This window comes from Colletotrichum lupini, chromosome 3 (assembly GCF_023278565.1).
Source record: "Colletotrichum lupini chromosome 3, complete sequence".
Lineage (NCBI taxonomy): Eukaryota > Fungi > Ascomycota > Sordariomycetes > Glomerellales > Glomerellaceae > Colletotrichum > Colletotrichum lupini.
The window spans coordinates 41,816-54,604 of NC_064676.1; the positions used below are offsets into that span (position 1 = coordinate 41,816).

Genomic DNA, 12,789 nt, shown 5'->3' on the forward strand with positions numbered 1-12,789 from the left:
TTTCGAGATCGGAGATGAGTACTATACTTGCCATGATAAAGCAGACAAAAAGAAGATGGTTGCTGCAGACCGCTCTGCCCTTCCTAAAGGAGATGCAATTCTTCCACAGAGGAATGACACGCCATTCAAATGAACAGCATGGGCAGATATTCCCAGCTCGCATATCTAGATATCATGCATGTGATTGCTTAGCCAACGAGACTCGCGATGCGGAGAAACTTGAAATGGGTCCTGGAGCTTACATCATGAAGTACCAAAAGAAAGATTATTGCTAGTGCAGCCTCTTCTTCAGCTTCTGTAAGCCCGTAGATTTCTTCCTTGATCAAAAGGGAGCTTAGACCGTTCAATGCAGCAACACGGTGTTGTAAGGCAGTGGCCATGTCAACCTGGTTAGCACCTGATGGTGATAGGTGCAGATGGCACGCGGTAAGTCCCAGGACTGCATGGAGAACACCTGTGTGATTGTAGGCCAGTGGGAGGACATGTACGCGGAACGGGTTGTCCACGCCGTCAACGACAATTGTTAGATGATGGCTCAGCTCTCTGTCGACTACAAACAGTTGTCAGAAACGATGATGTCACACTGGCTGAGAGAAAATGGAATATGGAAGGTTCCGGGCGGCCAAGGAGCAACTTACAGTAAACAAGCAATTTCTGGCTGTTACTCGTGAGCAGTAGATCGTCGACAGGGTGCCCGGTGATTGTCGCCGGTGACGGTGCGCCAAGAGATCGATCTTGGGGCGAGGCTGGAGAAGCACCTTGTGACAAAGTCTGGAGGAGGCGGCGGCTTTGGCTTGGGTGATCTGAAGAAAGTGAACTTGGAGTCGATGTTGGTGAGCTCAGGTTTTGGGCCGGAGTAAGCTCGTTGGTGGGTAGGACATCAGGCTGAACGCGCTCTTTCTCCGCTTCTGGGTCCCGCTCATCGCCAGCGGTCATCAAACTGTGCGTCTGTAATGATTCACAGAATTGGAATCGAGGAGGGTAGCCCTCACAGTGTAAGCCCTTTGACTTGCATCGATTGCAGACAGGGCGCGCGCGGTCACACTTGCGGCACTTCTTTCTACAGGTTCCGCATGCTGGATCTGTTGATGGTCAGCGACGAAATCTGAGCGGGAGCTGAGGCATAATCGGGTAGCAAATCGCACGCTCAGAAATCATGAGCGACAGAATGTCTCGCTGCTGAAACTTGTTCCCAATCTGGCTCAACAAGACCCGGGCAGGGACTGAGTGCCCTCTAGTGCAGTTTTCGGTACAAGATTTAGAGCAAGAGAGGGGAGAACCGAGCTGACCTTTTCTGACGGCTTTCGAGCCCCTGGCCATTGCGATGTTGGCACGCATTTCGCATCCGAATCTCGTAGACCTTGTGGTGAGGTATGATCACCAAATTTGTACGCAACTATCCGACCAAATGTTGGGAGCAAGTGGAAGAAAGGCCGGCGGACCAGAGAGTCTCGCCCGGTGTTGGGTTCATGTTGGTTGTTCAGGATTGGACGCTTGGGCAATCCATGTATTCCGTACAGCCGTAAACCTACCTTGCCGTAGAGAGGAGCGGTACGTAGGTAGTGCAGGTGTGCAGCCTGCAGGTAAGCAGCATCCGCTAAGGTGGTAGTGGAGTCATGACAAAGGAATCTGAATTCCGCGCCGGGGACAGTCACCCTTAAGACAACGTGTTGTCCCCGGTCTGGCGCCTCATGCTAGCACTCACATGATGTGAAGCATTACAAGGTCGGACGAACAATGGCCATCACTAGCTTCCTCTCATTTACTTTTGGTTTCGGGTAACGTTGGGAAGACTCGCTCCAGGCTTTGCCACTCTATATGATCCCAAATTACATGGCGTTACCGTGATGACCGTTGCCAGTGAGGCGTTAAGAATGATGCTTATGGCCGACACCTTTTAGGAAATAGCTTTCAGGTCATTTCATAAAAGATTCCAATGGACTAGAATGCAAAATGATCGAAGTCTAGTGCTTTCATACGTAAGGTTTGGCAACGGTGTAATCTTAACTGTTCCCTTGAAAATCATGTAGGCTTTTGATAACCGATGAATCATAATCTCAAGCTATCTATCTAAAGCAAGGCACTTCCTGAAGCAGCAAAGGGCTATTCTCGACAGCCCCAAGCTGAGAAGCCGAAGCAAGGCTTCCAATCTCAAGTGACTGCGATTTAGTTGTTCATCAGAAGTCGGATGGACGCCCGTCGCCCTTCAACTCGGGACGGAGCACAAAGATTGGATCCATCTGATCAACGTACCCACAGGCCGGATCGCTCATTGAATATCCCATAAACTCCTGGATGGGTTGATCCAACTTTTTTGCAATATCTTGGGGCACAGACAAGAATTGATTCTCCTCCTGTCGAAGATAACCTCGAGTAGAGAATGTGGCAAACATCAGTCGTCTCTCATTCTTTGTTGTGTTGTGGCCTCCGGCATGGTACGCGGATGCCAGCATGATGAAGGCATCGCCTTTCTCCATCTCGGCGTAAATGCACTCCTCTACTCGAGGAGGCATGTGTCTATCAGTGCCCCTTCAAGATCATGGCATCAGTTCATCTTTCTTCCTCGGTCGGAGGCCAGTTTGATCGAGAATGCGTCGACTATCAGCGCCCTAGCGCATGGATAAGGGACATGATTACTTACCACAAATGGCTCCGTGGAATGAATTGCGTTCCACCGTTCTCCTTGGTGACTTTACAGCCAGCCACGAAGAGCCCAACAGCTGTTTCCCTGCCCTTGTCTCGCTCATCATCCCATTCACTCACCTCTTGATGATAGTTGTGGCTGATGTAGTCGTCTCGGTGCAAGGGCTGAGCTTTGCCCCCGGGGCCAATGCTCATAGCAGTACAGGAGTGAACATATGGCTTTGATACAGATTCCTTCTTCTCGTTTCCCCACCAGAACCAACTTCGGGTGGTCAAGAAGTGCTCGCACACCTTTTGGTAGACTGGGTTCATGACTTGTGTTTTGGCATACGTAGGGCTGAGAGCCAACAAGGCTGGTGCCCGCTGAGTCTCCTCTGTGACGATCGTGTGTCAGCACAAATACATCAGTCCGTCTTGACGTAGACACTATGAATATTTACTTGGAAAGAAGGAGCCATTCCATTCCACATCATTTTCAAGGCGTTCGCGGCATTCTTCGTGAGCTTTGTCGACATCAGCGACAGGGACCAGATCTCTAACGAAGACGCCCCCGTCACGCTTGAGGAGGTAGATGATGTCGTCTAATGGTGTGTCGGCGGAGACCTTCTGGACCTCAGGACCATATTTAGCCCTCATGTCCGACACTGTGGATGGAGACATGATTTGATTTCAATGTCCGAAAACAATAGGTATGTCGAGAACAAACAATGTACCGAGCTTACTCGTCGGGTACTCAGGGCTATGGGAACTTTGCAAAGACAAAATGGTTTATAAACCACGAGGATTTAGTGTACAAGAGCTCATGTAACTACTCCGTAACGTAGCTTGAGCATGATGGGGGATAGTATCCATAGTCGCAAGTTGTAACAGGGCTATGCTTGCCACTCCGCACAGTAGTGTTAAGCTGGCTGCCGAAGTTTATCCTCTTATTCAGGGGGTTGAAGATACTTCCTAAAAAGGAATAAGAACACACTCATGCGAGATGGGTGGGTGGGGTAGCCATGAGCATGCGCTATTCATTTTGAACCATGTAATATGCAGCTAACAACTCCGGTCTAGCTCCGCATGGTTCGATGAAGTAGAGAAACACAGAAACATCAACTTTCAATCTGCACCTATTGTCATCGAGACTGGTCAATGTGGTGAGTCTGATTTTCACATGACGACAAGAACCCAAAGTGGCATGCATCAATCATGTCTACCAGCCGGTTCAGAATGATCAAATCCACAGATAGGGCGCCTGGTGCATTGTTGCAGTAAGTCCAAGCTTCATTAAGCTATCAGACACTGTTTGGATACTGGGGATCTGGAGATGGGCCTCGACACGGGGGCTAGACGAAAGTGTTGGGCGACCGGTTGCCTAAAAATACGCCAGCCCATTCTCCCCGCCCGTTCCCTCGATACTGTACCGCCTCAGCCATAGAAGGAGCGACATCGTGGTTTATCATTGCAACCCAGATAAGGCATGCAGCTGAGCCAAGATTGGCGGGATTTCTTTAGTCCATTGCAACCCCAATGAAGGTGTTATATGATAGATCTCATAGGAAGTATAAAAACTGAAAAGAGGCTCGCAAGCACCTGACCAGCAAGCAAAGGCAACATGTCGTACCAAATCCTCCTGATATCCTCTACAGCTAATTCTATGAGGAACCATGAGAGAGAACCATTTGGAATCTTGCAACTCGTGAACCATGGCATGATAGCTGTTTCTAATCGCGTAACATCTGTCAGTTCAGGGAAAGACCTGAATAGACCAGCAGCAGATACAAACCCTACCCTCTTTCTCTCTAGATCACATGACCAAGATAGCATCTCTGACGGTACAGTCGGCGGTCCGGTCGATCTAGACGATGCCATCTCGAGGGCAATAGCAGTACCGTAGCCATGCGGCGCCAGTTCAGCTGCCTAGGTGTCAGCTCTAGGCCTATGGTTCTCCATCACCAACTCATGGACTGGATGCCTTGTACAGTGTCGAATATCACGGATGGAATTATGAGGTAACTGCTTTAACAGAGCAACTTCCAATAAAATCCGATTTACTGAGAGCCGTAACCTTGCTTCTTCGGCCTCTTGGCTGCTTTCGTGGCTCACTTTATCACTACCCTTGGTCTAGGTGAAATTGCTTCAGTTTTTCTTGCAAGTTGACTACAATATTCCATGCTTCCAGTGCACCTCAGTTCATAATACTTTGGACTAATAATTGATCTTACGGTAACAGTCAAGCAGTGATTAATATCATTTTTACTACATCACGGCACCTGCCATTGGCCTATATGAGATGATTCACGGAATTTCAGTTTGGATGGATGCCGACTCTGGCTTGGTGAATCGCCACGTCCGTTGTTCTCTGGTCTTTCTATGCATGTGAGCCCTACGAAGCTGGTTAGATGCTAGCAGACGCTATATCAGGACTGGGACTAAACATATCACCCTGATCCTCATCGCATACATTCTGCTTGTAACTTGTAAATTAGGTTTGTAGAAGCCTCTGGCCCTCTACTGGTGCATCTTGGGCCGGAGTTGACTTTCTTCAGTCTGCGTCCCATCTCAATGTTATGACCTCAGCAGTTTTGTTCCTGAGTATCAACGTATGTGATGCCACAGGGGTTCCTTCTGTTCCAGGGCTGGGGCAGATCACTTTTTTCCTCGCTATCTGAACCTGAGCCGGTCCGATTTCGTTTGTAACATGTTTTCTGTCCTGTGGAGGGTCGTTCTGAGGGCCCCTATCTGCATGCCAACAGCGTTGCCAGAAAAGCTGGGTCCATGAACTATACCCGAGTCTTGGCTTTTTGAGTATTGTGCTCCCGTCGCGGTTCTTTGAAACAAAAGAACTTCCAAGGGCCCATCAATGACTGGGATATGGTCAAGGTCCTCAACTCGGCTGGCACAGTGCAGAGTGTCAAAAATACTTGATGATAGCACCTCTGTCGCTAGTAATGAGAATGTTTTGGCTTCTTGTTGTTGAGTAGCGTCAATGTCACGTATGATTCTTACAGTCTGGCTGGGGTAATACCTCACGACGGACTTTTCTGCGCCGCAACCGGCCTGCGTTGACGGAGGGGCAGCCCGGCCGTTCCGAGACGAGGATATTGCTCTTGCGTCCAATATGTGGCAGGGCGGGAATCGGGCTGGCCTTCACATTCGAGGTGACGGATGCCATAATTTCAACCGTCTTCGAAGGTCCAACGGCTCTTGAAACTGCTTCATCTCGGGCAAGGGAAGTGTGACAGAATAGCTGTTTTAATGTCAATAGGATTGGCTGATATGCTTTAACAAGTGATCAAAATTGTCCATTTTGGGTATTATTCAATAGGGGCCAAGAGACCACACACATCCCAGTTTTCAGCCTTTGGTAATCTCGTCTTCCTCGTCCTCCCATTCGCCCGTATCCTCCATGGCCTCATTGACCTGGTATTCGGCATCCCCAGCCAGACCCTCACTGTCAAATTCGTCGTCATAGTCCATGTCCACGTCACTGTCATCAGCCTCCTTGCCCTTTCCGGCATTGGCTTTCCGCTTCTTTTCGACGTTCTCCTTTTGTTGTTTCCGCCTGGCCTCCTTCTCCTTCTGTCTCTGCTCCCAGCGCTTCTCCAACTCCTTTACCTCCTCCTTGGACTTGTGGACATACTCGTGCCACATAACCTTTCCAGAGCACAAGCCTTCCTCAACCTTGGTCAGACGCAGGCGCATACGAGGACCTAACTCGACGAGCTTGACCGCACGCTTTTCAACGGCATCATCCTCATCGGCCATATCGTCGTCGACCGGGGCAGCGCTCTTCCTTATCTTCTGAGCCTTCTGTTCCTTGACCTCGACTTCGGCATCACTGTCGAGCTCGCTTCCGCTGGTTGCATCGGTGAGATATCCGTCCCCGTTCTCTCCACCCTGAAGAAAGTCGGCGATATCTTCCAGCTTTCCAAGATTCGGCACACCCCCCTTTCCGTTTGTCTTTGAAGCCAACAGCTTCTCTGCCTTTTCGAGCCTTCGGAGTGGCCTTGAGATTCCTGTCGACCGTGTGGTAATGGCGTAGTGCCGCATGTTGATAATAAAGGATCCCTCGTTCTCGGGGTCCTTTTCGCGGTTAAGCAGTAACGTGCGCTTAATCTTGCTTAGGGGCGTCGCATTCGGGTTCAGCGGAGGGAAGACACTGGACCAGACGGAGGTCACCAAGGACTCGAGATGTTTGGGCACCTTGGATGTTGCGTCGGCATCGGGGGTATGGAAGTTGTTCATGACGAGCTGGGATGGGTTAGCAAAATTCGAGCAAATAGGGCAATTGATGTCGTACCAATGGCGGAGCAATCTGCTCTTTTCCGCTGCCCTTGGGGCGTCTCTGGGACTTCTGTACATCCTTGCACAGAGAGTATTTCTCAACTCGGAAGTTCAGTGTAGGGCCTCGAGGTGTGAGTGCCACGCGCAAGTTGGTATTGCCGCTCTCTGATCGCGAAAAGAGCATCAGGTGAGTGACGCCGAGGGGGCCGGTCATGACAACGTAGTCCTTCAATCGGTTTGCTCTTCTCTCCTTCATTCGACTGGCAGTCCCCGGCTCCATGACCTTTCGGAAATCGGCAGCAAGTTGGCTCACGCTGGAGCCAACCTCACCCGCGCCGATGCGGATGACCATGCTCTTGGGATCCTTTGCGCCATTGTTCTCGCCGGCGGTGACAGGATTGCTGGCACCGAGGTGCGTCCTCTTCTTGACTCTCTTGCGCGCCATCTTTTGATGGGTTCGGGGTGGTAATTGGCTTGGGGTAAGAAAACCTTGACGTCGATGAGTTGTCGAGGATCCAGAATCCGCAATTCGAAAAGCAACTGGGCCTGGGGCGGACCTGGATGCTTTGGTTGTCTGCAGGAAATTTTTTGGCGGGGCCAGGTCGATAAGAACCAAAAAAACAGCCTTCACGTGCTGATAACACTCAGGTCTCCACTAAAAACTTTCCCAGAGCGTGGGATGTCATCAGGTCGCGCCAACTGCTAAACTTTTTGCACCGAAGCCTTCGACAATCGCTTCCCTCTTTGCGCCACACCGCACAGCGAGCTGTCGACGACAAAGATGCCTTCCTCGACGACAAAAAAGGCGGCATCGAAGGCGAAGATGCCTTCCTCCAAGCGACAAAAGGTGGCGCAAACGAGCTCGTCTTCCAAAGTGTCTCGCAAAGTCGAGGCGGAAGCTTCTCCATCCCCACCAACCGAATCTGAAGCCGAATCTGATTCCGAAGACAATATCGCAGCCGATGCCGATTCCGATGTCGAGATCAATGCTGACGTTACTGCCGATGCCACTGAGGAAGTGACCAAGAGCTTCAAGGAGCTGGTAAATTGCAACCAAGACCCCTCCTTTGGCCCGTGATGGTCTCTAATGTCAATGTTCCAGGGTGTCGTCGAGTCCCTATGCGAAGCATGCGAATCTCTCGGATACAAGAAGCCCACACCTATTCAGGCTCAGTCAATCCCTCACGCCCTTGCGAATCGCGATATCATTGGTCTGGCCGAGACAGGTTCAGGAAAAACGGCGGCTGTCAGTAGACCCTTTCTTCCTTCCATACACACCTTCAGCCCACCTCGGAACCGTACCATGAAAGCCAGATAGGGTCGAGACGAACATGTAGGCTTGGTCAAGTGTCCAAGACTCTTGTGCGATTGTAATGTGGAAATCCGATCGTCATCGACTTTCACAGATCCCCTGCCGTTTTCCTCTACCCGTCACGACTGTACGGACTACAAGGCTACCCAATGCGGCCGCTAACTACCATTCACAGTTCGCACTCCCCGTTATTCAAGCACTCTTGGAGAAACCTCAACCGTTCTTTGGACTTGTTCTCGCGCCCACAAGAGAGTTGGCGGCACAGATTGGTGCACAGTTCGAGGCACTTGGTAGCCTGATCAACTTGCGATGCGCCGTAATTGTCGGCGGTCTCGACTTCGTTGAGTCTACCGCCTCATAGATCTCCCCGCCGCAGAGAATGCTAACAGCTCGGACAACAGGTCTCTCAGGCTATTGCTCTCGGCAAGCGCCCCCATATTCTTGTCGCTACACCCGGACGTCTAGTTGATCACCTCGAGAAGACTAAGGGTTTCTCCTTGCGCTCGCTGAAGTACTTGGTGATGGACGAAGCCGATAGACTGCTTGACATGGATTTCGGCCCAGCCATCACCTCTCTCCTCAAGTTTCTCCCCCGCGAACGCCGAACTTTCCTCTTCTCCGCTACGATGAGCACAAAGATCGAGAGTCTGTCCCGGGCCAGTTTGAGAGACCCAGTCCGCGTCAGCATCAGCTCCAACAAATACCAGACGGTCAAGGGGTTGATCCAGCACTACTGCTTTGTTCCTCATACGCAAAAGGATACCTACCTGATTTATCTTGGTAACGAGTTCGCCGGCAAGCGCATCATCATCTTCGCCCGCACTGTTGCGGAGGTGCAACGGTTGTCGATCCTGCTGCGTGCGTTAGGATTCTCCGCCATCCCTCTGCATGGACAGCTCAACCAGACTGCTCGTCTTGGTGCGCTTTCCAGGTTCCGTGAAGGAACTCGCCAGATTTTGGTCGCCACCGTGAGTCTATGACATATACCACGCTATCTCTCTCTTTGGCGAAGCTAATTAGTACCAGGATGTCGCTGCCAGAGGTCTCGATATTCCGCTCGTCGACGTTGTCATAAATCACGACTTGCCGCAGGACAGCAAGACCATGTATGTCGTACCCGCAAGCAAACAGTTCACCGTAGCTAACCACATCAGGATTCATCGAATCGGTCGTACCGCTCGTGCCGGAAAGTCAGGCATTGCCATCAGTCTAGTCACACAATACGACCTCGAAATTTACCTGCGAATCGAGGCCGCCCTCGGCAAGAAGCTGACCGAGTACCCCACGCAAAAGGACGAGGTCATGGTCTTCCAGAGTCGCGTTGAGGAGGCACAAAGACACGCCAGAATGGAGATGAAGAATCTGATGGAGAACCAAGGCAAGAAGGGCTCGACTCTCAAGGGTGGGAAGAAAGGCAAGGGCAACAAGAGGCGTCACGACGACATGGACGCTGAGGAGGGCTAATAATTTGATACCTATCTTTTTCCCCCGGGGAGTTTCTGGTGTTTCTAGTGTGTCTGAGATCGTGAGACAGCTTTCATCACTGTTGAAGATTGAACAAAGCTTGGGTTGGCAGAGGGTTGCAGATGCCTTCCGTTTTTATTCAGGTCAAGCATGCCGTTGAGATGGAGGCGGATTAAAAGTGATTTGAACGTGAATTCCTGTTATCAGGATTTCACGTCATGTTGTCTCTGCTAGCTGCGGCAGGCGGAGTTGAAGAGAACGACTGACCAGTACTTTTGAGAATAAGTGAATTAAGTAGTGTAGTAAAACAGTCGTCTATCCTTCAGACTCGTTGCAACATCAAACTCCTGTCCTGAAAACAACGCCAATCCCGACAGAAAACGAAAGAAAGGTCCAACATGGGTATATGCCGAGAAACAAGCGCAACCTCCAGCGCAGACAACTCCCCAGAGAATTGGTACAAAGCAGTCAATCAGAATTCATCGTCGGCAACCGTCTCCCATCGCTTCGTCGCGAGCTTCCGCATCTTCTTGGGACTCCCCGAGCTGCCACCAGTACTTTCGTTGCTAACGCGTAGTTGCTCCATCTTGCGACCGAGGTTGCTCACACCAGTGGCGCCGCCTTTGCGGACACCAAAGTCTTCGCGTTCTTGGAGCGGCTTCCGCTTGCTCGGGCTTCTTTGCGCGAGCTCCCGCTTCAGGATCTCGTTCTCGCGTCGAAGTCTTTCGTTCTCGTCTTCAAGGTCCTCGACGAGTAAATTCTCTTTGTCCTCGCCGGCCTCGTCGTCGATTGTTAGGCCAAGCCCCTTTTCGAAAAGCTCCATCTTACGATCCCAGTGCTCCTCGCCCTTCTCTTGCTCTGCAGCAAGAGTTGCTTTCCAGCGGGCCAGCTCTAACTCGAAGCGAGCGTCAAACTCAGCCATGCAATCCTCACGTACTGTCTGCTCTAGCTCCAGCAGTCTGTCTTCCATGCTGAGCAGATGTGCTTCAGCGGTAACTCTCATCTCGCGTTCGTCGTCTAGCTCGACGTGAAGGTTGGTTATCTCTTCCTGCATACGAGCAATTTCCAGCGCCGCATGCTCCATGAGCACTCTGTCTCCGTTATCTGAATTTGGAGAGAAGTTGCGATGGCCAGACGATCCATGGCCAAAGTATCCTCGGCGCTGTGGAGGCAAATCAGGGGATCTCATTCCTGACGGCGGGTGCGCTGATGAGGGTGTATCGGCCAGAATAGTCGATGTAATGCTGGGAATCCGAGGAATCGTTACTTCCCTAGCGAGGGCGCTATATCTGAGAATCTGCGAGGTCGCATTCGCGTCGCCGTGTGCATCGGCAGTGACGATCATAATGCCTCGCTGGGCATTCCGACGAGGCACAACACCCGCAGATGATGAAGACGACGCCGAGAAGGAGTTTGAGAATAGAAGCTCAGTCATCTTGCATTGCCGGAATGGCATGACAGTAGGCTATGTTGTTTCACGTTAGATTTGTCCTGGTTGATGGTCTCCATCCGACTTGACGTACCTTGCTGCTGTTGCCCATACCGCTTTGTGCCTGGAGACACTGACCGAGATACATCAAACTCTCGTTGATCTTGCCGGCTTCGGCGAGAGTTGCGCCTTGCGTCTTGGCATCTCGGGCACGCTCGGAGCCAGCCAAGTCAACAATAGTCAGAGTATTGCCGGTCCAAGATCGGTAGCGCCCTGCTCTGGATCTTTTCTTCACCTCAACACAGAAGAACCCGTGGCTGCGTGAGGAGACACTATTGCTGCCAGTTCCAGCAACCTGACGCTCATGTAAACCTGCCTCCAATACCATGATAGCTTCTCTCATGGTCGTACACGCAATCTTCTTCAGTCCAGCCACAACCTTCCTATCGGAGGACTGCTCGGTTGATTTGAAGAGTAGAGGCCGACGCCGGTACTCTTTTGTAGCGTTGGATTTGATGGGCGGGGTTAGAAGATCGTAAATTTTGTCATTATAGACCTCGTACATGGACAAAACAACGGCATAGTCTGAATCGGGGTCCGAAGACACGTTGACGGAGCTAATGTCAGGAGCTGAGGGAAGAGCTGAGGGTCGCTGCAGGGCGCGTCGAGGGGTTGGAGGAGGACCGTGTTCACCCTTCACTAGTTGTTTAGCTGTGTTCTTTACTTTGGATGCTGTAGTCACAGCCATGAAGTGCTTTTCAGCGACGTCTTCATGAATCTTGAAATCTTCCCGCACTGGCGTGGAAAAGCGATCGCGAGGCTTGCCCCTTGGATGGTCTGGTGTCGGCGGCACAAGACGCACGCCTGTCAACTCGACTGGCTGCTGGAATCGCTTTTGCCTCTCGTTGTGTGCGAAAGGCTGAAAGGGAAATTCGACGAAATGAACAGGGGGTCCTACAAGCATCGGTGTTCCCGCCCTCGAACCTCCCCCGCGGGATGAGCCAAAGTCTGCGAAGACGGTCTCGAGGAAACACGGTGCGGATATAATGGTGGCATCCGAGGCATCTGAGGACTGGAGAGAGCTCTCCAAAGTCGGCGAGTCGTACATGTTGGAGCCAATTGATCTGAAGACGACGTCGAGCGCAAGTTGTGTCATGCCTCGTGTTGAGCGTGAGCCAAGAATAGTGTGCGACTATACAATTTATTAGAACGAGTAAGCCAAGATGGGTTACCGAATACAGCTCGAGACTACCTTTCCTGATCCAGTGACGCCCAGAGTAGCGATCAGAGCATCGGTACCATGTCCACCATGAGGAGCCAGGACACCCTCAACAAGTGAGGCGACTCCTGTGCAGTGGAAAACATCGAGCTGAGAGGCCTCTTCTTCGAAGACTCTGGTGAAGGCAAACTTTTCTGTCGATCGCTTGCGGTCGTTGGGAGGGTTCAGTGTAATATGGGTTGGATGCGAGCCCTCGTGGGACTCTTCGACATCGACGAATCTGTCGGACGAAGCTGCGCCAGCCGGGGGCGGTCTCAAGCGCAGATATACCTGGAAGAGGTTTGCCGACGACTTCTGCGGTAATGCGGAATCCATCTTTCGCTATGTTGTTAAAGTTCCTCCGGTGAGGATTGAGTAGATTGGTGATGTCTCTGCTCGGAGACACGCGAT

At 51.4% G+C, this 12,789-nt stretch overlaps 5 protein-coding genes across 5 annotated transcripts; 1 reads left to right on the forward strand and 4 right to left on the reverse strand.

Annotated features, from left to right (window-relative positions):
- Positions 1-188: 188 nt before the first annotated feature.
- Positions 189-3,303, reverse strand: CLUP02_04743 (phytanoyl-CoA dioxygenase; the record flags this gene model as incomplete). The annotated part of the gene is made up of 9 exons (XM_049283754.1): positions 189-550; positions 639-1,082; positions 1,146-1,223; positions 1,290-1,360; positions 1,393-1,694; positions 2,085-2,159; positions 2,226-2,529; positions 2,642-3,017; positions 3,084-3,303. 9 exons carry the CDS (start codon positions 3,301-3,303, stop codon positions 189-191), a joined length of 2,232 nt encoding a protein of 743 aa, XP_049140897.1.
- A 352-nt stretch (positions 3,304-3,655) lies between these two features.
- CLUP02_04744 (uncharacterized protein) lies at positions 3,656-5,937 on the reverse strand (the record flags this gene model as incomplete). The annotated part of the gene is made up of 13 exons (XM_049283755.1): positions 3,656-3,773; positions 3,808-3,883; positions 3,943-3,974; positions 4,048-4,114; positions 4,227-4,387; positions 4,445-4,544; positions 4,611-4,752; positions 4,902-5,014; positions 5,093-5,189; positions 5,246-5,341; positions 5,383-5,597; positions 5,662-5,834; positions 5,918-5,937. 13 exons carry the CDS (start codon positions 5,935-5,937, stop codon positions 3,656-3,658), a joined length of 1,410 nt encoding a protein of 469 aa, XP_049140898.1.
- Positions 5,938-5,985: 48 nt separating this feature from the next.
- CLUP02_04745 (brix domain-containing protein) lies at positions 5,986-7,360 on the reverse strand (the record flags this gene model as incomplete). The annotated part of the gene is made up of 2 exons (XM_049283756.1): positions 5,986-6,882; positions 6,932-7,360. 2 exons carry the CDS (start codon positions 7,358-7,360, stop codon positions 5,986-5,988), a joined length of 1,326 nt encoding a protein of 441 aa, XP_049140899.1.
- Positions 7,361-7,414: 54 nt separating this feature from the next.
- On the forward strand, positions 7,415-9,691 carry CLUP02_04746 (DEAD/DEAH box helicase; the record flags this gene model as incomplete). The annotated part of the gene is made up of 9 exons (XM_049283757.1): positions 7,415-7,516; positions 7,564-7,789; positions 7,845-7,957; positions 8,018-8,161; positions 8,253-8,354; positions 8,403-8,567; positions 8,629-9,195; positions 9,254-9,333; positions 9,382-9,691. 9 exons carry the CDS (start codon positions 7,415-7,417, stop codon positions 9,689-9,691), a joined length of 1,809 nt encoding a protein of 602 aa, XP_049140900.1.
- Positions 9,692-10,163: 472 nt separating this feature from the next.
- CLUP02_04747 (kinesin motor domain-containing protein) lies at positions 10,164-12,714 on the reverse strand (the record flags this gene model as incomplete). The annotated part of the gene is made up of 3 exons (XM_049283758.1): positions 10,164-11,156; positions 11,215-12,312; positions 12,373-12,714. The coding sequence occupies 3 exons, from the start codon at positions 12,712-12,714 to the stop codon at positions 10,164-10,166; spliced, it is 2,433 nt and encodes an 810-aa protein (XP_049140901.1).
- Positions 12,715-12,789: the final 75 nt, after the last annotated feature.